This window comes from Muntiacus reevesi, chromosome 2 (genome assembly GCF_963930625.1).
Source record: "Muntiacus reevesi chromosome 2, mMunRee1.1, whole genome shotgun sequence".
Classification (NCBI taxonomy): Eukaryota; Metazoa; Chordata; class Mammalia; order Artiodactyla; family Cervidae; genus Muntiacus; species Muntiacus reevesi.
In genome coordinates, this window is record NC_089250.1 from 30,359,870 (window position 1) to 30,387,376 (window position 27,507).

Genomic DNA, 27,507 nt, shown 5'->3' on the forward strand with positions numbered 1-27,507 from the left:
AGATCCTCCAAGCTGGGAGGTGCAGTCACACAAAAAAGTATACAAGTCATTTGCATTTTAAACAAAAACCAACCAACCAACAAAACCCAAAAGAACAACTCTTTAACCTGAACCTCTCTCCCCAACCCTAACTTTTACCACTTGCTTCCCCTTGCCTGCTTGCTTCTACCTTAACTGAAAAGAAAATCAATACACTCATTAACAGAACACTGAACTTCTAGTAAAGAGAAACATGCTCCTTAGAGATCTGAGAACCATTAGACAATGTACACAATCCTGCCCTGCCAATCTCACAAGGTAGTTGCAACAACGGAATACATTTATCTACACAAGACTAGACTGCAGTAGCCAGCACATGGGCAAGACCAGTCTCCTACAAAAAGTGAAGTCCAAGGAAATATGTCCAAACAAGGAATAAAAAGATCATGGGTTCCTACACAGGCTTAGAGCCTTGGAGAAGAGGCTCTCTTGAGAGGCTGCAAGGCAACCCCAGCAACAACCAAACTCATCCTTGGGCTCAAAGGGTCAGGCTATTTTTGCCATAAAGCTGCATTTATTTTGGAGAGAGTGATGTCACAAGATGGTGACACAGGTCTTTCACAGCTTCATTCCCCTCGTGAGAACAACTGAAAGCTCTTCATGGATGAGATGCCGCTGAGAAAAATCTAGAAAACAGGGGTAAGGCTGAAGCACCCTCATCATCAGAGGCCCTGACAGACCACATTAGAAGGACGAGAGGAGCAGCTACACGCTGACCACGCATCCCTCCCCCAGGTCAGCACAGCACCACATTCTGCCCTGAGTCTACGGGTCTCCAGTGGGGAAAGGAGAGCTGGGGGGACATCCACTCCCCCTGCACTGTAGGGGGTTTCCTGGGGATTCCCACTCTGCTCTAACCTCACAGATAATCCAGGAATCTGTGGGGCTCAGCCACTGGGGATGTAAGATCTAATCAAGGAGTTCTGTAAAGCTGCAGGATACAAAACTGACATGCAAAAACCAGAAGCATTTCCATATAACAATAAAAATGAATAATCTGAATAACAAAGAAAGAAAATGATCCCATTTATAACAGCATCAAAAAAAATACACAGACATAAATTTCAGTAAGTGAAAGATCTCTACAACTTAAAAAGACATTGATTTAAAAAAAAAACTGAGGCAGACAGAAATAAATGGAAAGGTATCCCATGTTAATAGACTAGAAGATTAATATTAGTTAGTGTTAGTTGCTCAGTCGGGCCCAATTCTTTGTGACTCCATGGACTGCAGCTCACCAGGCTCTTCTGTCCATGGGATTTTAATATTAAAGTGTCCATATTTATGAAAGCCATACACAGACTGAAAGCAATCTGTATCAAGATTCCAAAGGCATTTTTTTTAAACAGATGTAGAAAACTAATCATAGTTGACATAGAACCACAAAAGACTCCAAACTGCCAAAGCAATCCTAAGAAAGAAGTACAAAGCAGGAGGCATCACATTTTCTGATTTCAACTTTTACTATAAAGCTAGAGTAATGAAAGGGCTTCCCTGATGGCTCAATGGTATAGAATCTGCCTGCCAATGTGGAAGACATGGGTTTGATCACTAGGTCAGGAAGATCCCCTGGAGAAGGAAATGGCAACTCACTGTAATATTCTTGCCTGGGAAATCCCATGGACAGAGAAGTCTGGCGGGCTACAGTCCATAGGGTCACAAAGAGTTGGACATGACTTAGTGACTAAAGTAATTCAGAGTACGGTACTAGAATAAAAACAGACAGACTGAACAATGGGACTGAATCAAGAGTTCAGAAATAAACCCATGCATACACAGTCAATTAAAGTTTGACAAGAGGGCCAAGAACACTCAGTGAAGAAAAGACAGTCTCTTCAATGAATGGTGCTGGTAAAACTGATATTCACATGTAAATGAAGCTAGATTCCTAACTTATAACACCCACAAAATTTAACTCAAAATGTATAAACTTAAAATAAGACCAGAAACTATAAAACTTCTAGGAAAAAAAAACACTGAAAAACAGCTCTATGATATACATCTTCACAATAATTTTTAAGATGATAACAACTAAAGCACAAGCAACAAAATAAACAAGGGTCACTACCTCAAACTTTAAAGCTTCTGTACAGCAAAGGAAACCATCAACAAAGCGGAAAGGCAACCTATGGAATGGGGAAAAAATGCAAGCCATTTGTATGATAAGGGGTTAATATTCAAAAGATATAATCACACAACCCAAGAGCAATAAATCAAATAATTCAATTAAACAACTGACAAAACACCTGAATAGACATTTTTTTTTTTCCAAAGAAGACAGATGAATGACCAATAGTACATGAAAATGTACTCAATATTTTGCTCAGGGAAATGCAAATCAAAATCGAGATCAGCTCACATTGGTTAGAAAGCCTATCATCAAAAAGACAAGGGAAAAAGTGCTGGAGAGGATATGGAGAAAAGGGAACCCTGGTGTACTGTTTGTGGGACTCTAATTGGTGCAGCTACTATGGATAACACTAAAGAAGTTCCACAAAAATTAAAGATAGAACTACCATATGATCCAGCAATTCCACTTCTGGGAATGTATCCAAAAGATGAAAATACTATGTCAAAGAGATATTTGCACCCCCACGTCCATAGCAGCATTACTCATAATACCCAAGCCATGAAAACGACGTCAGTGTCCATCGATGGATGACTGGATAAAGAAATTGTGTGATATAAATGGAATATGGTTTGCCATAAAAAGAAGGAAATCCTGCCATTTGTGGCAACATGGGTGGACCTTGAGGATATTATGCAAAGTGAGTTAAGTCAGACAAATACTGTATGATCTCATTTGTGGATTCTAAAAATTAAAACCAAATCAAAATAAAATGATAGGAAAAGAGATCAGGTTTGCAGTTACCAGAGGTGGGGAGAGAGGGTGGAAGAATTAGATGACAATGGTCAAAAGGTATAAATTGCCAGTTATAAATAAGTACAATGGATATCACATAACACTGCTGGATTACATATTTAAAAGTTGTCAAGAGAGCAGAGTTCTCAATACAAAGAAATAAATTATTTTCCTTTTTGGGGCATATTAATACGAGATGATAGATGTTAACTAAAATTACTGTACTCATCATTTCACCATATGCATAAGTCAATTCATTTATAATGTAAACATTAAAGTTACACAGTGCTTGGCAAATGTATCACAATAAGACTGGGAGAATGAAGTGTAACCTTTTGAACTGTATTTCGTTAATCCACTTATTGAGTAACCAAAAAAACTGCAGGAGAAGATGCGAAAATGCACTTTGATGATGAATAAAAAGAAAAAAAACGGAAAGCCAACCTGAGATTTTATAGTATGCTCCGTACTTAAATATATGATCACATTTTCTGGGTTGCATAATGCACCAATTCTATTTTGAAAAGATACTCATTTAATATTTTCTGATTATGAAAATACACAGGATTATTACAGAGAACTTAAAGTACAGAATAAATATAAAAAAGATGATTTAAAACATTTTAATCTACCATAGAAATAATTTATCAGCCATAAAATTACAGTCCATTTCCATTTTTCTGTACTTACACATTATAAACACATTTCCTTTTTTTCCACAATTGGAACCACACTTCTATAGTTTAAGTCTTTTTTTTGTTGTTGTTTCTTACTTAACTGGATAATATGATTATCTCCCTTTGCCCCTAGATATTGTTCAATGATTTTTAATATCTTCATAAAAGTTCATCATGTGGATACACATTAACTCTCCTTCCATGGGTGGGCATTTAGCTTTTCACCACATTTCCACTGTGTCTACAAACCTGTAGAAGCATTTTTCAAACAGAGTTCTGTGTGTGCAACTCTGACCATTTCCTCAGGATTAATTCCTAGAAATGAAAGTACTGGGTCAGAGGACACAATTTTCAAGTTTTGGTACTTATTTTCAGATTTCTACCACCTTCTGGAGAGAAATTTATGTTCCCAAGAGCAGTGTATAAAGAATGTTTATCTCCTACTACTCCTCCAGCACTTAATATTACCTTAAAAAATATATGCACATTTCTCATTGTTATGCATGTCTTATTTTTGCTTTGATTTGTATTTTTTGGATTACTAGTGAGTCTAGATGTTTTTCCCCCGTTTCTTGAAGATTATTTTCTCTTTGTGAATTTATGTGTATTGCTCATATTTCTATCTAGAGTGTTCATCTTTTAAAAAAAAATTATTTAAGACTATACTGTGATAGTTTTTACTAAGGCTTTGTTGCTAGTTAAATTTTAGATGAAGTCTTTCCAATCAACAATAGTAGAGGTATTGTTCTTACTATAATTTCAAGAGCTAAAAAAAATCAATTAGAAAATTCAGACTGAGGCAAAGATGATACCTAGAAAAATTAAATCAACCAAATTTCCAAACAGGTGATGGCACCTGGGGATTCCTCTTCCCAAGGCGAATGTTTTCTCAGGAAGTTATCCTGAAGCCAGAAGTATACAGACCTTCAGTAGTGACCTCTCTGACTCAAATGCAAAGTCCATCTCAAGATTTTTGGTTGGGTTTTTCTGTATTCCACAGGTCCTGGTCTCAGGGTTTCAACTGTAAGATGGAGAGAAGAGGATGCAGGGGTAGATACAGACAATCCACCTGAGCGTATGTTACATCTTCATACACCTTTTGAGACATTTCAGGCTTGGCAGTCTTTTTAGCACAAATGTTCTCCTTGGATTTGTTTCCGTTGAGATACATATCAACTGTAGGTAAAAACAAACCTGCCTATCACAGATGTTAATCAATGATTTGTTGAATGATTTTGCCACTGCAGTTTCTACTCTGGGCATGGTATTGAGTGTGCACATTTACACGACTTCTTTGGCATTATCAAAGTCACTTAGAAAGATGCTCTCATATGAGCAGATTTTCTGCAGTGACAAGAAACAGGCAAGTATTTTTCTCTCTCCGATTCGCAGCTCTCGCCGACCAGCCACTGGCAGAAGTCACCATTCCTTCAGCTAAGAAATGCTGCTTTCCAAAATCCTTTGGCAAAATCTTCTAGAGATTTGTTTTTCTGCTTCTTCCTAATTTAGAAACAGTCTTCAAAGAGGAAAAAAAAAAACAAACCTGACATATCAATGTGAGAAGAAACCAACTCATTTAATTCTGCATTTCTTTCACAGAAAGTTTCAGAATTTATCATCGATGACCAATAAATTGGACAAGATCATTGTGGGGTAAAAGTCAACAAGAACAGGTAGACCCCAAGATTCATTTTTTTTTTTTAATTCAAGAAACAACATGTGACACAAATTTAAGATTTTATTAAAATCATTTGTAAATTGACATAATATCTCAGTGGTGAAGGAAAACTTTGAACAAAGCAAAAATAATGAGCTGTGTGAATTAGCAGAAGGGTGAACAGTGTTAAGTGTGGCATTTAAATGATTACATGATTTTAATTATTCTTTTCATAATAAGCAACTCTGTGAACATCTATTCAAGAAGTTGAAAGCTGTGCCTCGTATGGAACTTGCAGCTGAATTAAGGCTTTGTTTCCTGCCTTCGGCAATTTTAAGAAAACAAATGGAAATGGTTCGAAGAACTTATAAAAAATCCACCACCTACCGAAAGAATTTAAGGTAAGGTGGTATGCATTAGAAAGAGAAAAAACAAACACAGAGTATTCATTTGTGAGGCAGAAAAGAGAGAACAGACGTAATGATGGGAGAAGTGACCGGAAGTGCAGCTCAGGCCGACCCCTTATTTATTCTTGGCTGTCAGGGGTTTCCGGCTGATCTTTTTCGATTTGTCATTATTTTTCTTTGGCGGTTCTGGGTTTGCCTGCATGTGTCTGCCGTAGAGGCTGAAAAGAGAGAGAAGGGAAACTGTGAGATCCACCTTGTGAACACAAGATAAGCTTCTGCTGGCAGAGTTTTCATCAACAGATTCATCTCCAGGCATACTGAGGGAGGCTATGAACACTGCAAGGGCATTTTTGTTTCCTCTGGGTCATATGCTGGATTTACACATATGCACACACACACACACACACTCTCTCTCTCTCCTACTCACTCCACCATGCCATGAAGTCCAATTCTGGACCAGTCTCTTGGAATCGTACACTCTCTGGGCTAAGGAAGAGAGACCCAGGGCTAGGAAAAACATGAGGCTCAGCTTGGCCGCTCCAGACTGAAGCTCCACAGGCCGTGAGTGTTGGAGCTGACAGTGACCAAAACTGAGCTGAGCTGAAAAGAAAGGGTGTCCCCTTCATGCAAAGTGAGCAGCGAGCCGGCCCGAGAGCCCCGGGGCTGGGCGATGCTGTCCGAGCCTGCGCTAGCTGCTCACCCGTGATGGATGGCACTGGGATGGCGACCACCCATCAATGCCACGTTAATAAGCATCGCTGATTAAATGTTGACGAAGTACCCTACAATCACAGCCACGGCATCCATCGCAGAGCAGAGCTGGCTCTGTGGCTGAGGGGATTGAACCTGATAGCAGATAGTAATTAATCGGTAATTTATGAGTCGTTCTGATTAAACCAAATTAAAAGCCACCCAAAGTGAAAACAGCTCAACCTTAACTCCCCTTGTTGCTATAACTGAGTCCCCAAGAGAGGCCGGTGGGTGTCTCAGTGCTTCCCTAAGAGACGCAATACCTGCCCCCACACTGAACAGGCTGGACACGAACACTGACCTTCCTGTACAAGGCGCCCCGTCTTCTAGGATCCATGTGGGTGATCTCACCCTCACTCGGCATACACTCATGCTCCCGAGGACACTGATGCTGTGGTTGACGGGCTGAGGGACAGACCTGGTGCCCGGAGTTGTCCAGTTGACGGGGTGCTTAGGGAAACTTGGACTCTGGGTTTTGACAGGTCATACTGTCGTCTGCTTCTCCAGAGGCTTCCGAGCATCTCCTCAGAAGCAGGATCTACCAACAGTGGTCATGAACTTGGGTCTCTGTTCCCAAGGAGTTTAGAATGCAGAGTGTGGCAGCAGACAGACCTACAAGCTGAAGAATGTTAAGTCCAGCCAGGTGCTGGGAACATTCTCCAGGTAAGGGGGAGCATCTGGGAGGAACTACATGTCCTTGACACGTCATATCAAAGCCTGTAAGTTAGCATTTAACTCCTGTAGAAGTTCCCTTACAGCAGGAGTCCCCAACCTCTCAGATCTCATATCTGATGATCTGAGATGGAGCAGCTGTAGTAATAATAATGTATCCCATAAACATAACATGCTTGAATCATCTACCGACCACCCTTCCCCTCACCCCACCGTCCGTGCCAAAACTGTCTTCCCTGAAACCGGTCCCTGGTGCCAAAAAGGTTGGAGACTGCTGACAGAAGACTCTGAATGGGGTCTAACTGAAGGGAGAGGCAGGGCCAGTCCTGCCCGGCGTCCACAGCAGAAACATCCCCAAGAGAACCTGCCATCCAGGAAAATGGATCTTTAAACGTACACATGCCCCCTCCCTACACTTTTTAAGAAAACTGGAGTATCATTGCTTTACATACTGCATTAGGTTCTGCTGTGCGGCAAAGTGAATCAGCTCCACATACGTATGTCCCCTCTCTCGGATTTCTCTCCCATCTAGGCCGCCACAGAGCAGAGCAGAGTCCCCTGCGTTATACAGCAGGTTCCCACTAGCTAGCTATTTTACACATGGTCGTGTATGTCAATCCTAATCTCCCAATCCTTCCCACCCTCCCTTCCCCATGTGGTGTCCATATGTTTGCTCACTGCGTCTGTGTCTCTATTTCTGCTTTGCAAATAGGTTCATTTGTACCATTTTTTTAGATTCCACATACATGCATCACCCCTACACTTTAAAAGGAGAAGCTGGTTCCCGTCAAAGTCTATGTTGTGGACACCTGGCAGTCTTGGATTCAGGCAAAGAAACATTGGTTTAGGCAGAAAAGAAGGTTCAGTCAATCTGGCCTTACCACTGTTACCAGTCCCACTCCCAATGATGTCCCTGTCCTAATCCCCCAGAACTTGCTGTTGTCACCTTACATGACCAAAGGGACTCTGGAGAGGAAATGAGGTTAAGGATCTTGAGGTGGAAAGATGATCTTGCATTTTCTAGGGGGTTCCAAGCTGTGCACCCCTTCCCCCACCCTGCCAGCATCTCTCCTGGATGCACCAGAACAGGGAGAGCAAACTGAGCCAAAGGAGAGTTATGTGTTACATTCTTGATGAGACAAGCTGATCCCCCATAGCGTCTGCCCTCTCCTCCTCCTCCCAGGATGCTGCTTTCCTAAAGATCAGCGGCTTAGTGCTACAGTGGGATGTGCACCAGGGGGCCTGGGGGGTGGGGCTCTGGTCTCCAAGCTCCTCCCACCTGGCATGAAGCCAAGATCTGACCGTTCTGAGCATCCACAAAGGCATCTATGGTCTCAGCATCTTCCACTGTAATTTCTTTCTCACAGCTTCAGGGTCTCTCCTCTACTTTCCAAACTCTTACCCCTATACTCATTCTTGCTCGCAGATAACATCTAACTTTAAGGATCACAAAAATCTGTAGATACACAACTCCCTCGTTTGTGAATTTGGAAACCTGGCAAGACTCAGGGGCTGGGAAAGTGGTATCAACAGAAATAAAGAGGTCAGAGGAGGGAGAAGAGATGAAAGACTCGACGAGGGCCTGCTATGCGCCACACCCTGAACACACAGGCGTGGCAGGCTTCCTGGAAGGAGAGGCGGTGTTGCTGGGCCCTGCCAGCGGTCATGAAGCAAAGTCATTTCAGCAGGTGTGCCAAAGCTGCTTGGGGCTCAGCAAGGCTCCTCTATGCAGGAAGGAACTAGAATGTTCCAATCTTTCATCGCCTGCCTTTTTAGATTCGGACCCCACTGTGTGCCTGGCCTTCCTGGGGCTACGCAGCAAGCCACTCACTACAAAGGGTTGGAAGGGAGAGTGAAAAGTCTGTTTGCCACTTATGAGCTGTCAGTTCTAGGCACATGATTAGCAAGCCTCATCCCCACCGTGCCTTCGTTTCTTCATCTGTAAAAGAAAAAATGATGTTGTTTTCTCATAGGGTGGCCGTAATGCTGAGGTAAGCCAGGCACCAGGGCATGACATGGGGTTAGAGTGATTAAATAAAGATAATTATATGATTACTTCTCCGGGGTTTTTTCCTCTGAAAAATAACATGGTATTTTCTACCGACACCAAATCGCCAAGCATATATGGAAGAAAGGTTTGGATCCTCTTTGAAGAAAGTGACTCAGGCTAAAGGCACTGTCCCACTTCCTCCATGAGTCACCAGCGGATGACTCTGCCCTGCTCTGCGGGATCCTCTCACTCCTCCAGCTGTGTGCCAGAAGACAGCCGCGTTTCACTCTCATCTGCAGACTGGATCCACCAGAGCGATCATTCCCACCTGGAGATGAGGCTCTGGCCAGGCAGGAAGGACGAGCATCTCAGGGTCCCAAGTCTTGGATTCCCTCAGCTGTTAGTATTAGCCCTGGGGCCTCCATTCAGTAAGTGCAGGGTACAGAATAATGGCCCCTCAAAATGTCCACATCCTGATCCCAGAGACCTTGGGGTCTGTAATCTTTATCACTAAAGGGACTATGCAGAGCTGATTAAGGACTTGAAAAAAATTTTTATTGGAGTTGCTTTAAATGTTGTGTTAAGTTTCTGCTGTATAGCAAAGCCAATCAGTCACATGTATACATATATTCCCTCCTTGTTTCTTATTTCCTTCCCATTTAGGTCGCCACAGAGCACTAAGCCAGAGTTCCCTGGGCTATACAGTAGGTCCTCATCAGCTATCTATTTTATATGTAGTATCAACAGTGTGGGTCAGTCCCAATCTCCCAGTTCATCCCATCTTTTCTTCCCCCTTTGGTATTCATGTTTCTTCTCTACAGATTTGTCTCTATTTTTGCTTTGCAAACAGGTTCATAGATGGAGAGATGATCCTGGATTATCTGGGTGGGTCCAACATAATCACAGGGGTCCTCTTAAGAGGGGAGACGGGGGTGCTGGAGGGCCAGAGTCAGGGATGCTCAGATGCTGGCTTTGATGATGGAGGAAGGGACTGACAATTGAGGACTGCAGGCAGACTCTACGCCCTAGAAAGGCAAGGAAACACATTCTTGCCTAGAGCCTCCAAAAGATGAAACCCTGCTGACACCTAACTTTCAGACTTCTGACTCCCAGAACTGCGAGATAATATACTTGTTCTGTTTTTGGCTACTAGGTTGGTGTTCATGTTTAGTGGCTAAGTCATGTCTGACTCTTTTGCAACCCCATGTACTGTAGCCTGCCAGGCTTCTCAGTCCATGAAATTTCCCAGGCAAGAACACTGGAGTAGGTTGCCATTTCCTCCTCCAGGGGATCTTCCTGACCCAGGGGTCGAACCCATGCCTCTTGTGTTGGCAGGTGGATTCTTTACCACTGAGTCACCAGCGAAGCCCTTTTTGGCCACTAAGATCATCTTAGTTTGTTATCAGCAGCAACAGGGAACCAATACAGTAACTGAATCTCTCTGGGGCTGTCTGGGAAGGATTTTGCTTAGATTTAGCAGGAGAAATTTTCTTCTGGGGTAGCAACTCACTGACAAGAAAGGAAAGTTAAAAAATAAGTTGCAGAAAGGCCACAGAAGGAGAGTCTTCAAGGAAAAATGGATGCTGTCTACAAGAAGAGAGGAGGTGGGCAAGCCAACTATCCCTCTCTGCTATAGTGAGATGCGATGGGCCTGGATCCCTCTATGCGCTGAAGCTGATAGTCATGGTCCATGTTTGAAATGCATCCAGAATTTAATTTACAGAGGGGACAGTGACAAGATGGACAGGTCTATGCCTTGGAAAGAAGTTGTATCACATGCAGTTACGTGCAGGGCCACATGGGGAAGCACCAGGTTGACTGGGAGGCAGAGGAGCCCAGGGGAGAGCAAAGTCCGGAGTCTTTATGGGCGGGTGAAACAGGGTAGGTGAAGAATTTGATTAAAATCTCAGAGCCTAGAGCTAAAGAAGTGATCTCCAGTTGCCCAGTACCTGGATCAGGGGGAATATTGTCTTGGTGCATCAGAGTTAGAGAAAAGAAGTGGTTAGGATTGGGGCTTGGGGTTGGTTGGCTTGGATATGAAAGGCATGCTAACAGATGGAACTGTTTGCTCCTCTGGGAATGAGCTCACTTGGGAGGGACAGTCTCCCCTCACCAGCATCATTATAGGAAGTGAAAAACAGGATTGATCTATACAACCTGCAGCCTTTAGGATGGATTTCTGTCCTCCTGATCATTCTGTACTCTCCTCTCACTATGTAACTTCCACCTCCTTGATCTTTGAAGATTTCAACTAACCCTTGGATCCTGGCACAAGATGTTTCTTGATGAGCACATCCCCTCAGTGATCTGCTCAGGTGGTATCCATCATCTAGTCCTACAAGAGCCCTGGCTCACTGCACGGGGTCTGGAGAACAGTCCTGGGGCTTCAAGCATCTGCATTCCCGAGCCCTGTTTGCTCCAAAGGACGTGTGACATTGAGCAGGTGACTAACTTGCCACAGTCTGATGTCTTCACCTGCAAAATGATGGAAACTGCCACCCTGAAGGGCTTGTGGGGGAAGATTAAATTAGACACGGACAGGGTCTGTGTGCAGGCATAGAATAGGTGTTCCAGAGCAACAGCTGTCACCTTTAACCTCTCGTGAAGGCCTAAGACCCAGGCTAAGCCGGCCAACTCCTCCTGCTTCCCAGACACTGCCTCTGAGCACAGCCAGGAGTTCAGCTTTGCCATCATGAGCTTGGGGGGCAGACTCTACCTCAGGAAGGTTTCCGGGGGCACTGAAATCTGGCCATGCTGGTGTGAGACACTGACAAGGAGCCTGGCTCCCTGTCATGGATGGGGCTGCAGCCACCAGTGGTGAGGTGATCAGTTCAGAATATGGAGTGAACCTGTGGCACAGAGTCTTGGGGAATCTTCTCTCCTCTGAAAGCTGAGGTCTACAGAGGATGACTGGGAGCAGTTCATGGAAGGAGAAAAATCAACAGAGAACCAGTTAAAGTGACAGGAAAGAATGAATTATGCTCAGGAGTCTGATGAACAGACTTCTGACGATGAAGAGAATCCTCAAAGGCGAGATGCCTATGGATGACCTGTGCTGTGGGTGATGAGCGAGGTGGCATCACTTAGTTCATGAGGACTCTCGTCTGGTCCCTGTGGGAGCAGCCCCTGACCACAGCAGCTAGCTGTCTGTAGAATCCCAGCCGAAGATCAGCTCTGGAGGATTCATCATGAAATGATGCCGTGAACAGTAGAGGTCACCAGCCTGGTCACTTGAGAGGCATCGTGTTAAAGTTGTCTGCACACTGGCTCCTGACACTCCACACAACTCAACACCCCTGCCTGGTGACATCTAAGATGGCACAGCAAACAATTCCAGCCCACGAGAATGAGAATACATTTATTTCTCAGCAAACATTACACTGAGTAGTAGTCTGATATGCATGCTCTTTTATTATTGGTGGGTATATTTATTTAACATGGGCATATTCATTTTGTGAAAAAAAAAATCATTTGAGTTTTGCTTTTTCTGTTCAATCCAAGGGTCTCGTGCAGACCCTCAACACCCCTTCCTGATTGCAGCAATGACCACCACTGGGGGCCACATTTTTCCTTCTTGAAAAGTCTACTCCCCTGGCTCCAATGCACTATCCTTGTTCTTATTTTTCCCCTGGACAATTATTACATCCTCCTCTACCATAGAGATTCTCAGTCTGTGGCAAGGGAGGATCTGAAGCTCCAAGCAAAGTTATATGTGCCTTTTTTCAGCTGAAAGTGAACACAGCTTTCATCAGCTTCTCAAAAGGTCCATGACTCAATGGATTAATAAGATGCTTCATGGTACTTATTCTTACTTCTATCATCCTATGATTTTATTCATTCTCTTTTTCTTCTACCCTAAAATATGGCCATTAGATTAGTGTTTAACTGGTTCCTTCTTGGTCTCCCTTTTTTTGGCCATGCTGTGCAACTTACGGGATCTCAGATCCCCAACCTGAGATTGAACCCAGGTCCCCGCAGTGGAAACACCAAGTCCCAATCACTGGACCACCAGAGAATCCCCCCTTCCTGATCTCCTTGATAACAGTTCCTTCCTTCCTTCAAGTGTCCTACACACAACTGACAGAATTCTCTCTCCTTGGTTTATGCATGGAAAGCAGCGTCCACTACCCACTGGATCAGGTACCCAGCCCAGTATGTGACAGAGTGTCCACTGAACATGCCACGTAATGCCTACCCAGCCAAATTTCCTCTCTCTCTGTTCACTAACAGACCAAATACAGAAACGTGATCTAGAGAAAGGCAATGTAGAGTGTAGGAAAGGTAGGCTGAGTGTTAGCTTTGCCACCTATTAGCTCAGTAACCTTAGAGTCTGTTATCATTCTGGAATCTCTGCTTATCTTTATTGAAAACTGGAAATATCTGAATACTGCCTACACCTTGCAGTTGATTTGAAAAAAATTTTGAGTGCTACACCCATCTAAGGCCTTTGTCAGCCAGGATTCCTTCTGGCCTCAGTTTCTGGCTGATTTGTGTTACTACTGCCTGGAATGCCCGCCCCCATCCTTTCTACAACTCAGATCTCATCCACATATTCAGGCTTTTCACAGCTTTCTCTGCTCTGCCCCCTGTCCAATTTCTGCCTTCACAAAATACTGTGGTGTTTATTGAGATTTCATCACTAAGTCCTTCAGAACAGACAAAGTAATTTCTGCTCTTGTCTGTTATTTCCAAGTACTAATAGAGTGCCTTGACCAGGACACATGGTAAGTATGGTTACCACGCAGTCAGCATTCACTACCGCAACCATCCGAGAAAGAAGGGGCTTTCATTATTTTCATTTTCCAAATGAGGAAACTGAGGGTTAGAAAAAGGTGCAGATCACCCCCAGGTAATGACTCCAGAGTTCAAATTTTCTAGGAATTAAGTATATGGGCTTTCCTGGTGGCTCAGTGGTAAAGACTCTGTCTGCAATGCAAGAGACACGAGTTTGATCCCTGGGTCAGAAAGAGTCCCTTAAGAAGGGGATGGCAACCCACTCCAGTATTCTTGCCTGGGAAATCTCATGGACAAAGGAGCCTGGGGGACTGCAGTCAATGGGGTTGCAAGAGTTGGACATGACTTAGCAACTAAACCACCAACCATCACCACCACCACCATCTTTCTGGATTTCTTAGTTTTGTCCTCTTCATCAGCCTACCATTTTCTCAAGGGTGGGGACAGCAGACTTCACCTCTTTTGTATTCTACATACACAAGGCACTGCTGGAAGCACATTGTGTGCTATGTAAATATTATGCTTCAGAATGCCAGGTATATGAGAGGTACAATATGCTGTGCTTAAGTCGTTTGCTCCTGTCATATGCCTCCCTCCTGTTGTTTTGGGTGTTTCCATGGAAAGTCCTTATACAGACCAAGAAAAGAACCAATTTGAAAAATCTCAGTATATGGCCAGTGACAATAATGGAGAGAAATCATTTTGTGTCTAATCTGTAATCTTATGGTAGGATGCTAAATTTACAATCTCTGCAAATAAATCTGTGGACAAAGTGTGAAGCCCAGATTATTAATAAGCATTTGCCATATCTTTATTTATCCTATCTAGCAGCTTCTGAGGGGTTGGTGACAGAACCTTAGCACTTAAATTGCTGAGTCTTAAAGGAAAAAAGGGAACAGTTACCATATTCCCATGAGAAGTCTCATTAATTCAAAAGGCAATGATTTTTTGAGATCAAACCTCCAAGAGATGGTTCCATGAAATTCACTAGCACCAGGAGGTGTCTTCTACATTCTCCATTATAACCCTCACTGCTCTCTGCCCCCGACATACAGTGTAAAAAGAAATTATCAACATACATGTGTGCAAACAGCATCTGTATAAATAGGCAAGAAGAATCTGTAGTTGGCTTAGGACAGATATTAAACTACACAAAAAAATACAAAATGCAAGGCAGATTTTAAAAATACCCCATACATTCTAGACTAACTATCTGCCCCACTGGAGGAGAGAAATGAGGATTCTGGCAGAACAAAACTAACAATCTCATGCACAAAAGATGCTCATTAAACTTCATCATCCTGTCTATTCTAATGATGCTTTTACTTAATAAAAATTCCCCAAGCAGTTGCAAGGATATTAGGCAAGGTCTTTGGTTATGTATCAGAGGTCTGAGCTGTCACCAGCAAGCATGCAGTTCGGGGGGTAAGGCTCCCTGGGGAAGGAGCAAATACAGCTTTCACAGAATACATGCAGAGAAAAATCAATAACTGCAACTTGCTTCCCTGCTTAAGCATTTAAGAGAATAGGTAATCCTTTTAAATTAAACTGCAAAGTGCTAAATGTTGCAATTTCCAGAATAAACCAAAAAACAAAGGAAAACAGGAGGAAAAGCATTCTTGTAAGTTTTCTAAGCAAGCTACTTCCTTAATAGACTTCAGATCTGGAGTACTGGAGAATATTTTTTATGAAAAGAATTATTTTGTGATATTGTTACATTGAGGCTGCAGAGGTGTCCATGTGCTGGTAATACACAAACCTATTTATAGACACAAGCAAGGAAGTGACAAGCATTTCTTTATTTTGTTGTTGTTTTCTATTTTTTGACCGTGCCACATGGCATAGCATGTAGGACCTTAGTTCCCTGACCAGTGATCGAACCTCTGACCCCTGCAATAGAAGTCCATTAATCAATGGACTGCCAGGGAAGGCCCAACAAATTATTTCTATTACATGCATGTAATACCACCAAAAATTATTCCTAAGAAAACATTACTATTAATATTAACTATCTTGATAAGCATATGTGTAACTTATTTACCTTGCTATACACCTGAAACTAAGACAGCTCTTTAAATCAACTATCAATTCAGTTCAGTTCAGTCACTCCATCGTGTCCGACTCTTTGAGACCCCATGAATCGCAGCACGCCAGGCCTCCCTGTCCATCACCAACTCTCGGAGTTTACTCAAACTCATGTGCATCGAGTTGGTGATGCCATCCAGCCATCTCATCCTCTGCCGTCCCCTTCTCCTCCTGCCCCCCCAATCCCTCCCAGCATCAGGGTCTTTTCCAATGAGTCAACTCTTCGCATGAGGTGGCCAAAGTATTGGAGTTTCAGCTTCAGCATCAGTCCTTCCAGTGAACACCCAGGATTGATCTCCTTTAGGATGGACTGGTTGGATCTCCTTATAGTCCAACACAAATTAAAAAAAAAAAAATCCACTAACTAAAATCTGGCTCTCAAAAGCTAAACAGTAATTATCTAATAGATCCCTTAACATGGACAGCTAGATGTTAATTCTATATAATCACAAATTATTGCTTCTGTCCACATTATACAATCCATTTTAAATTTCATGTCCACTCAATACAGAGTTGGCTGGAGAGATATGAGAGTTGATGCAAGAATGAGGTGTAACCCCAAAACTTAAAGGCAGAAAGGTTGCCCTCTATGTGTTAAATGATCATGTCAACACAAATGAACCAAAGCAGGAACTCAGAGAGTTTCCCCAAGTAATACCAGCATAACTCAGGCCAGCAAGATTTGATCAGAAGCCAGCCAAATGAATGGAGAAAGCTGGAGAGACCCCCTGTGCATCAGAAGCACGGTGGTGTCCATCAGCAGCTCTGACAGTGGGGTGGACGCAGGCAGTGGGCGTCGGTGGGACCCAGCTGGGAGTTCTGTGGGCACCTTGATAAGGCAAAGTCTGCAAGTGCAGGAAGAGAACATAAACATGGTGCCACTGCAACCCTTCCAAGGCTTCTGCCATGACCCTCCATGCTCCCAATCTCCAGCACATGGGCAAACAAATTAGGCCTCTGCCCACTTCTGAGGTCCGTACTTCTATTCCCTCTGTCCAGCATGCTTTTCTCCAGGTCTCCCTAAGATCGGCACTTGTACTGTCCCTGTTGTACAGGTTAGGGAAAGGACAGGTTAGGGAAAGAACTTCAATAACTTTGGTGTCAAAACAATTCAGTCTCAACCCTCCCTCTTTACTCTGGGTGCAGACACTGATTCGTACACGAGCCTGTGGCCAACCTATGCCAACCACAGAAAGACGCAAGATCTTAGCTCAGGCTATTGGGAAGAAGAGCCCTTTCTTTTGAGTTGAATTAGGAGCGTAGATCGGCTGCTGGTCATGGTGGCATCTGAGAAGAGTGCTTGCCTGGGGAAGAAACCAGCAGGCAAAGCAGAACTGCAAGATGGAGGGAAATGGAGTCCAGAGACATTGAGCCCTTGCTCATGCCATGTCTTAAAAAACCTACTCACTGTACTGCTGGATTATTAGTAATATAAATTTCTTCTAACGCCTTGTGTTTGTTGCATTCCAAGGAACATTGAGCCCTAAATGACACATCAAATGTGAGTTCCTAAGAGACTTTTTTGCCCGCATTCTCTCTTTAACCACATTCGTTTCCTTCATACCACAGTCACAATATAATCATTTTGATTATTATTAATTGATTTTTCTTTGCCACCTCCTTTAATGGAAGATTAACTCCAAGAGGACAGGAATCTTCTCTGTCTTCATTAGTATCCCCTCTGGCCGGTGCACCACGGGCACACCATGATTGTTTGCTGATTGACCGAAAGAAAGCACACACCACTGCACTTACTAGGATTACTGAAATATCCAACTACCCGAGTCTCTTACCAGCCAGATCATCAGTGCCTCTGAGGCAGGAGGTGTCTTAATCCTTTTGTTTCTCCAGCGTTGGCCACACTAGTCACCAAATAAACATCTACTGGTGGACTGAAAGAATATATTTTTTTAAAATATTCTTAATTGTAAGATAATTACTTTATAACACTGTGATGCTTTCTGCCATACAACAATGTGGAATGCCATAGATATATGTACGACCCCTCCCTCTTAATCCCCCCTCCCCATCCCACTCCTCTAAGGTGGTCACAGAGCACCAGCTTTGAGTTCCCTGCATCACACAGCAGACTCCCACTGGCTACCTGTTTGACATAAGGCAATGTGTATGTTCCAATGCTATTCTCTCAACTCATCCCACCCTCTTCTTCCCCTACAGTCTCCAAAAATTTGTCTTTCCTGTCTGTGTCTCCTTTGCTACCCTGCAGGTGGGCTCATCAGTACTGCCCCGAAAGAGTATCTTAGCTGAGGAACATTTCCTGATTCAGTCCTTAATTCCATACTCATATCAAGTGATGATAGACATGTTTCCCATACAGAGGTGTTCATTGAGAAAACATGTGCTGTGCACGCCAAGGCAAGTCTTCTAGGCTTTAGGGGCAGTTTTCCTGTTACAGAATTCTGGTCCCCTACATAAGTTTCTTCTGTTGTTTCCCCCAGTCTCTGTAGGGTTTCTGAGGCTTGGAGAGGAGAGCGGAGGTGCAGTAAATACTCATGGTGTCATTTTGTGAAGCTGCCTGGGAGCCATCCATTCTTCTCTTGTGGAGATTCTCTTTTTAAAAATTTTTTTTAAGGTTTTTTTTTTTTTTCTTTTTTTGCTGTGGACCATTTTTTAAAGCCTTTATTGGATTGTTGTAACACTGCTTCTGTTGTTTATGCCCTGTTTTTTTTGGCCATGAGGCATATGGGATCTTAGCTACCCAACCAGGGACTGAACCTGCAGCCCCTGCATTGGAAGGCAAAGTCGTAACCACTGGACCACACGGGAAGTCCTGGAGGGTCCCTCTCAAAATACTGTGTGACCAGGGGTTTTTATTCAATTCCTTTACAGCACAGTTTTATTGAATATTAACCATCATTTGATATTAGCAAGAATTAGCTGAGTGCTGGAATAGCTTAACACAGAGAATTAAGTCAAAATGGACATTATAAAAATGCTGGGGATTTCTTCCTTTCCTTTGGACAAATTAAACATCAGAATGAATTTTTATTATCATGGAAAGATGGAAGTTTTTCAAGCCACACATGGTTCCTTCAGGAAAGGCTCAGTGTTCACGACCTTTTAAGTTATTAAGCTAGTGACTGTAACAGCCAAAGGCAGGCAGCACACGCTATACACCAGCATTTCCACAGGAAGCTTCTGCAGCATTTTCTGTATTAACTCATTTAAGCCTGAACAAAAGACATCATGGAGGGCTGCACAGCTGTCCTGGGGGTCTAGACATAAATGACGCTGCAACTGGAATACCAGTGTGCAAACAGCGAAGCTTCCGCCGGGTCTTTGTTTCTCAGACACAGGCCAACAGTAAAGCGTATCTACAGGTATTATTACTCATCCTTCTCTTCCTCTTGGTGGCTACTAATGTGGACTCCCTGCTTCCAGGGCCCTCCTCCCCTCTCAGCCCTGATGATCGGATGATGTGACACTGGCAGGTGACTCAAGGCCAGGTCAACGGAGAGCGAGCCATCTCTAAGTGCTAGTCTATACAGGGTTCAGAGTGCATGGCAGATAATACTGACTCAGGAAGCAGAAGGCTTTGGAGTTAATCCATTGACTAAGTTAATCTGTGTTTTCCTAGATAGGAAATGGCGCATTTGGACTTAAACAGGGGTGGGAGCCATCTAATATATGCACTGCCACCCTCCTGCCCTTCACCTTGCACACTGACTGGGCATTCACTCAGAATGCATCCAGAACCAACCTAGATCCGACCCTACGGGCAATGGCTGCAACCTGGTCACAGCTGGGCATCTGAATGGAACCTGCACATTGTATGTATGAAACTTGTATAGGACTCTGCTTACATTAAAACTCATTTACCCTTCGGAAAAATCACATTCAGTGAAACCTCCTATCTCCAAGGTTCCTCTTACGTTCAGGTTAGATTACAGCATAGTGCCTGAGATTCTAGGCAGCACTGTATCATCTGCCTCTCCTCCATGTCCACTAGATGGTCTGTGAGGTTACATTCCACTTACACAGCAAAGAGAGTAAAAAAAAAGAAATCACCTTAGAAGTCAAAACCAGAAAGCATGCATCTACCTACAGATGGATGCAGCCATGAGGCTCCTGCCAGGTGGACTTCAGGAAGCAGCAGCTACAAGTCAGTTCTGGTCACTGTCTCTTGTCGCTTCTTCCCTCATCTAAGCTGGGCTCTCTCTGAAGTGCCAAACCCTGCCACCCCTGGAACATGGCAGGTCAAGTTGACTATGCTTTCCCTCCATTCCTGATTGTAATATTTTAACTAGTGGCCAGAGGCCGGTAGTAGAGGAGAAGCCAGGCTTTTGCGGCAAAGAAACAAAACAAATTACGTACATTCACACATATATGTGGAATCTAGGAAAATGGTACAGGTGATCTTATTTGCAAAGCAGAAGGAGAGACAGATGTAGGGAATAAACCTATGGATACCAAGGGGAAATGGTGGGTAGGATAAATTGGGAGACTGGAATTGACATGTATACACTATGGATAGACTATGTATAAAATAGTTAACTAGTGAGAACCTACTGAATAGCATGGGGAAGGCTGCTCAGTTCTATGTGGGGACCTAAATGGGAAGGAAATCCCAAAAAGAGGGGATATATGTAAACGTACAGTGGATTCACTTTGCTGTACAGTAGAAAATAACACAACATTGTAAAGCAACCATATTCCAATGAAAACAAGTAAAAAACTAGAGTGGATATATGTATATGGATAACTGATTCATTTTGCTGTACATCTGAAACTAATACATCACTATAAATCAACTACATTCCAATAAAATTTTTTTTAAGATACAGGAAATCAACAAAAAACCCAAAATGGTGCTTGGGAATTAGCCCAACAACTGGAGAAGAGAATAATGGAGAAAAACATCTAAGAGAGCTCAAGAATAGAAGAGCCTCTGGATCCCCATCTTCCTTGAGTTTTGAGTTCTGCAGCAAAAATATACTCCAAAAAGGAATGGAGGATTAAAAAAAAATAATTGTAGCTTTGATATACTCAGCAGATTTAATACATGTCATCCAGTTCCTCCTAGTTTTTTTTTTTTAATCAGATTTTTAAGAGTTTCAGAGAAATTTATGGTCATCAAGTGCAAAAAGGTTAAAAATTAAGATGTCTGTGGCTTCTGCTGGATGTTAAAAATGGCCTACTGGAGAATTCCGTGCATTAGCCATGAATCTGGGTGGGGGTCCTGGGAATTTGGGGGGTGACGAGGACTCTCTCCTGGGGCTCCAGCTTTAGTTGCCTGATGGCCCCGTTGGGCCCTGAAGTCTCAGAGCAAAACCGTGGCTGTGGGTGGAGAGAGAAGAGCTTGTCACAACAGACCTTTTCATCCAAGAATCGCAAGTGTTTCATCTAGGAATTGCACCCGGCAAACACTCCTGGAAGGTGTTAGTGCTAAGCACAGGTGGTGGAAGTGAGGCGGAAGTAGAAGCGTGAGGTGGAGGTGCCAGAGGCCCGGGGTTTCTGCAAAATCCAGCCTGGTGCTGCTCTTTTGTCAGTTTCTGGTACAGGCAGATCCTGCTGTACTGGGCTTCACAGAAATTGCCTTTTTTATAATTTGAAGATCTGCAGCAACCCCATGTAGAGCAAGTCTATTAGTGCCATTTTCCCAATAGCGTTATTTATTTTTTAATTTTTAGTTTTCTTGGCCATGCTGTGTGGCATGTGAGATCTTAGTTCCCCAACCAGGGATTGAACCTGTGCCCCCTGCTTTAGAAGTGGAGAGACCTAACTATTGGACTGCCTGGGAAAAGTGAAAGCATTAGTTACGGACTGTAGCCCACCAGGCTCCTCTGTCCATGGGATTCTCCAGGCAAGAATACTGGAGTGGGTTGCCATTCCCTTATCCAGCGGGTCTTCCTGACTCAGGGATCAAACCCAGGTCTCTTGCATTACAGGTGGTTTCTTTATATATATATATATAAATATATATATTTAACCATAATGTTATCACACACTTCACAATGTCAACATGACTTTTATATGCACTGGGAAACCAAACATCATGGGATTCACTTTATTTAGATATTTGCTTTATTGTGGGGTACAATGTGGTCATGATGTGGCCACGTGATGACACCTGGGATCACAAAGGAAACACGTACTCAACAGCTATTTCAAATATTAGAGAACAATATTCCGTTACAAATGACTCAAACTGACCTATCTTTGCATGGAAAAATACTCCCCCCTGAAGAGCTGTTAATCAAGAAGATTTCTGCCTGACATATATTGCCTGGAATGGTAAAAACAAGCCCCTCTTAGTCAGCCTACTGAATACCTACAGTGAGTTCATTTTTCCTCTCATAAATATTTCAGAAAGCTATTTTTAAAGTCTTATTTTTAAACACATATTAGTCCTTCCAATTTGTGGAGACATATTCTCTACTTTCACGTATGTACAGCATAGCTTGGTCCAAAACAGGAGATTCACAAAGGTAACTTTAAATTTTCTAGGAGCCACATTAAAAAAGGAAAAAGAAATAGATGAAATCAAGCTTAGGAATATATTTAATTTAACCCAATAGATCCAAAATATGATCATTTCAATGGGTAATCTGTATCAACATGGTAAATGATCTATTTTATTCCTAATCTAAGGATAAGTGATTTAGTAAGTATATCATATACATTTAATGATTTCTTTTTTGGTTCTAAGTGTCTTTGAAATCTGGTGAGTATTTGAAAACCCTGATAGCATATCCCAACCAGACAAGCTGTAGTTCAAGGGCTCAAGAGTCACATGTTATTAGCCGCTACCATGCTGCAGAACACAGATAGAGACCATTTGAAAATGGTGCAATCGAGCCATCTTTTGTACTTAAATGAAAGACATTTTGAAAGCTGATGGACCCTTTCTTGACACATGGTTAGTTTTAATGTTTTTAGAAAAGTAAGGATGGAAATATGTATATATGCTTTGTAAATATACATAAAAATGTATATATACATATTTTTAAGAGTTATTCCATCTACCTAGAGGGTGTTCCAGTATGTTTGTGTGTAGTATTTTTGAGTATGAGCCTGGAAAGGTCATCAGGCTGACAAACAGAACTCCTAAAGCCCGTGAACTTGGTGAGGGCAAAGTATAGTCAGTCCCCTTCTTCCCCAATGCAAGAAAACATAAAAACAAGTGTAATAGCCAAAGAAACTCAGCAAGTAGTTGGGGACAGGCAATCAAGTAGATCTTCACTAAAAGGGGCTCTAGCAGCAGCAACAGCTCTAGACCATGTGCGTTCAGGAGTTTTGCTGCATCCCGGGCAAGCCTGACTTCCTCACTGAGCTGTGTTCCATTCATCCATTTATCTGCCCTACCACATGGCATGCATGCAGGATCCTAGCTCCCCAACCAGGAATCAAACCTGTTCCCTTGTAGTGGAAGCACAAAGTCCTAACCACTGGTCCACCAGGGAAGTCCAGCTGTGTTCTTTCAACATTTTTTTTTCTTTTATATTAAGGTATTGCCAATTAACAACGCTGTGACAGTTTCAGGTGAATACTGAAGGGACTCAGCCATACACATAAAAGTATCCATCCTTCCCCAAACTCCTCTCCCATTCAGGCTGCTACTAAGTTTGAGCAGAGTTCCCTATGCTACACAGTAGGTCCTTTAACCAATTTAAAATTGGTTATCCACTTTTTCTATTTTTCGGGTTAACATTTTTCCCCCCCGATTATTTTTATTAGTTGGAGGCTAATTACTTTACAATATTGTAGTGGTTTTTGCCATACATTGACATGAATCAGCCATGGATTTACATGTGTTCCCCATCCCGATCCCCTCTCCCACATCCCTCCCCATCCCATCCCTCTGGGTCATCCCGGTGCAACAGCTCCGAGCACTTGTCTCATGCATCCAACCTGGACTGGCGATCTGTTTCACACTTGATAATATACATGTTTCGATGCTGTTCTCTCAGATCATCTCACCCTCGCCTTCTCAAATAGAGTTCAAAAGTCTGTTCTATACATCTGTGTCTCTTTATCTGTCTTGCATATAGGGTTATCGTTACCATCTTTCTAAATTCCATATATATGCATTAGTATACTGTACTGGTGTTTATCTTTCCGGCTGACTTCACTCTGTATAATGGGCTCCAGTTTTATCCATCTCATTAGAACTGATTCAAATGTATTCTTTTTAATGGCTGAGTAATATTCCATGGTGTATATGTACCACAGCTTTCTTATCCATTCGTTTGCTGATGGGCATCTAGGTTGCTTCCCCTGGTTATCCCTTTCAAATATAGTTGTGTGTACATGTCTATCCCTTCACCCCTCACCCCCGCTGCTTTCCCTCATGACCCCCTGTGGCGAGCTTCTGTAGACCAAGCGGCCCACCCCGACCCCCTGGCCCACAGGTGGGGTGGGGCCCAGGAGACAAGAGCAGGGTGAAGGACCAGAGTTTGAATTTAGTATTTGCCACTGAAAGAGAAGTGTACTGAGTGAAGTAAGTCAGAGAAAGAGAAATATCGTTTGACATCCCTTATATGTGGAATCTAAAAAGAAATGATACACATGAACTTACTTACAAAACAGGAAAAGACTCACAGACTTAGACAAAGAACTTATGGTTGCTGGGGGGAAGGGACAGGGAGTTTGGGATGGACATGGACATGCTGCTATATTTAAAATGGATAACCAACAGGTCCTACTGTATATAGCATACGGAACTCTGATCAGTTACCTGGCAGCTTGGATGGGAGGGGAGTTTGGGGGAGAATGGATACATGTATATGGATGGCTGAGTCCCACAGCTGTTTGCCTGAAACTAATTGTTAATCAGCTACACCCCAACACAAATTAAAAAATTTAAAATAATAAAAAAAGAGGGTTAAAAAATAACTGGCAGTTGGGTAACCTTGGAGAACTTAACTTCTCTGAGCATGCTTTCTTATCTAGAAAATGGGATGGATGATAATAATAGTACATAGCTCATAGGGTCCTTAGGAGGATGAAATAACCAGAAGTGCTTAGCAGGTACCCAACAGGTGCTTATTCAGCAAGACTTTAACATACAATGTGCTCTGAACAGGGCTTGTCCATTCTAAACTCCTCTGGAGCCACAAAGTTAGAAAATGCCTCATGGCTGCATGCCCAAGTTTTGCACAAGATGCAATCTCTTTCCAAAGAGATATTTTCTTAAATGTTACAATTTGTATGCTTGAGAAAAAAAGAAAAAGAAAACAAATGGCAGAGAACATAAGCTAGGGGCCTTGGATATAAAACTACCAAAAAAGTTAGTCACTTTCTGAGCCTGGTCCTCATTGAACGTTAACACATAACCATGTTATTCAATGACAAAGATGATCATGGAGGCTCTTCCTGGAGAAAGGTGACATCTCTTTTGCTCTGTCCAGGGTTCTGAATGGGCGGTTCCCCAGCACCAATGGGAAAAATGAATAAGGGTATTGAATCCACTTCCAGTCCTCCTCTTGCATCAGCCCTCCCATTCACAGGCTAAGCTGTTCTGGAATCTATTCAGAGGGGAACCACATTACATAAGACTCAATAATCTTAATGGTAACTCTGCAGTGAAAGTGTCATTTGTTGTAATGAACACTGATCATAAGTTAAGCCCTGAGCTACTCTCTCTGTTATTTTTCATTATACTGTTCCTTGCTCTGTTATATTTCAGGAGCACTAAGGGAATTCACTCAAATGTGTTTGCTAGTCAGCGTTTCATTCCTCAAATTAGATTCTGCTAAGATGCAATGGACCAATGTGCAAACACACTGATTCTTAAGGAAATGCATCAGACGCTGGTTATAGGTTCTCTGCTGGTGCCAAGGGGCACCTCACCTTCCTCTTGGTTATGTATGTCTTTAGTTTACCATTTTTCTATCTTCCACTCAATCCACAGCATCGTTCTGCAGGCTCCAATCTGAGAGAGGATTAACAACGTGTCTCTGGATACTTGTCCTTCAGGTATGACTGTTCAATTCGACCACCAGAATACTGTTTCCAAAATCATCATCATCATCTCTCATTGAGCTCTCACTTGCAAACACCACTCTGCTTACATGACAATCATTGCTCTACCCCCCTCCCCACCCCCTGCTGCTTTAAAGGATACTAAGACAAAAGGCACACCAGTGAGGGGAAGCTGGGATTTGTCCAAGTTTTAAAAACTCAATGTGAAAAATTCATCTTGGGCATTGTATATGAAGCTTGGGCGTATGTGCTTCCATGGGCATCTGTGCTCTTGGAATTGCTTATAAGTAGGTTGTGAGTCCTTGGAGAGACCACATCACCACCATACCTCAGAGGTCAACAGCACAAACACTTGGAGACTGCGTGGGTTGGCTCCTGGTCAAGAACACTCACAGGCTTTACCACTCTCACTGAGTGCATCTCCATCTGACACTGGGCACTATTACTATTCCTTAGACCACAGGTCCCCAACCTCTGGGATCCAATGCCTGATGATCTGAGTGGAGCTGATCAATAATAATAGAAAGAAAGTGAACAATATATGTAATGCACTTGAATGTGCTTGAAAGCAGAGGGAGCAGCCCCACTGCCTGCTTTAGTACCCATTATTTTGACTGGGTGCCCCAAGGAAGTAGCCTGTGAATTTACTTCCTCTAACACGAGGTGCCAGGCTGGCCTTCTGACCAGTGAAAGCTGCTCAGTCATGTCCAGCTCTTTGCAACCCCACGGACTATACAGTCCATGGAATTCTCCAGGCCAGAAAACTGCAGTGGGGAGCCTATCCCTTCTCCAGGGGATCTTCCCGACCCAGGAATCGAACTGGGGTCTCCTGCATTGCAGGTGGATTCTTTACCAACTGAACTATCAGGGAAGCTCTGGCCTTCTGCCCAAAGACACAGTAAATCAACTCTGAAAGACTGCTGTTCCCAGACATACGGACGCTTACATTTGGACATGTGCGGAATATGAACTGTCAACTACAAATTGACATTTGCCATCTACCTTTACAAGATTAAATTATGTGCTTCTGCAGCTGCTGATTTTCAACATCCCCGAAGGAGTTCAGGGTGGACAGCAAAAATGATCCACTCGGTGCTCAGGGAAAAACTGCCAGATCTTCAGATAGTTATTAATAAATATGTTCAGGAGATGATTTTATGAGCCCAATTCTGTATCTTCTTATGTCTAGAAAAGCACTAAAATCCTTCATAGTGATAACTGCTCCCCAGAACTAACAGAAACCTTCTGTTGAAAAAAAAAAAGAAGTATGTGCTTGATTGCATGTACTCCCCCTCCACCAAAATCACATATATACTGACCTTCCCCTTTGTCTCTTTGGAGCAATTTCTCAGTTATCTGAAATGTTGTCTCCCGGATTATAGTCCTCATTTGTCTCATGTAAAACTTAACTCACAACTCTCACATTGTACTTTTTTAAGTCGATTGACAATTTCTTAAAATCATACAGAAAAAGGAGAAACTCTGGCATAAATCCAAACTATGTCTTCCTTCATTTTTAGATTTCTACATTTTACTTTTTAAAGAAACAGAAATATATTACATCCCATTGAGAAATTAAAAAGAGGGTTGAAAAAAAAACTGCCAAGAGTCTCCTACTTAAACATTAATTCTACTAGTATTTGGGTAAATTTCTTTCCAGTTTTCATCTGAAGTATTTTTAAAATATC

At 42.8% G+C, this 27,507-nt stretch overlaps 1 protein-coding gene across 1 annotated transcript in view; it reads right to left on the bottom strand.

The window, feature by feature from the left end:
- Positions 1 to 5,299: 5,299 nt before the first annotated feature.
- Positions 5,300 to 27,507, bottom strand: part of RSU1 (Ras suppressor protein 1) — a 193,347-nt gene continuing 171,139 nt past the window's right edge. The window contains exon 9 of the mRNA XM_065921174.1: positions 5,300 to 5,861. Coding sequence (XP_065777246.1) covers positions 5,759 to 5,861 — 103 coding nt within the window. The 3' untranslated portion in view covers positions 5,300 to 5,758. The remainder of the gene's footprint in view (positions 5,862 to 27,507) is intronic.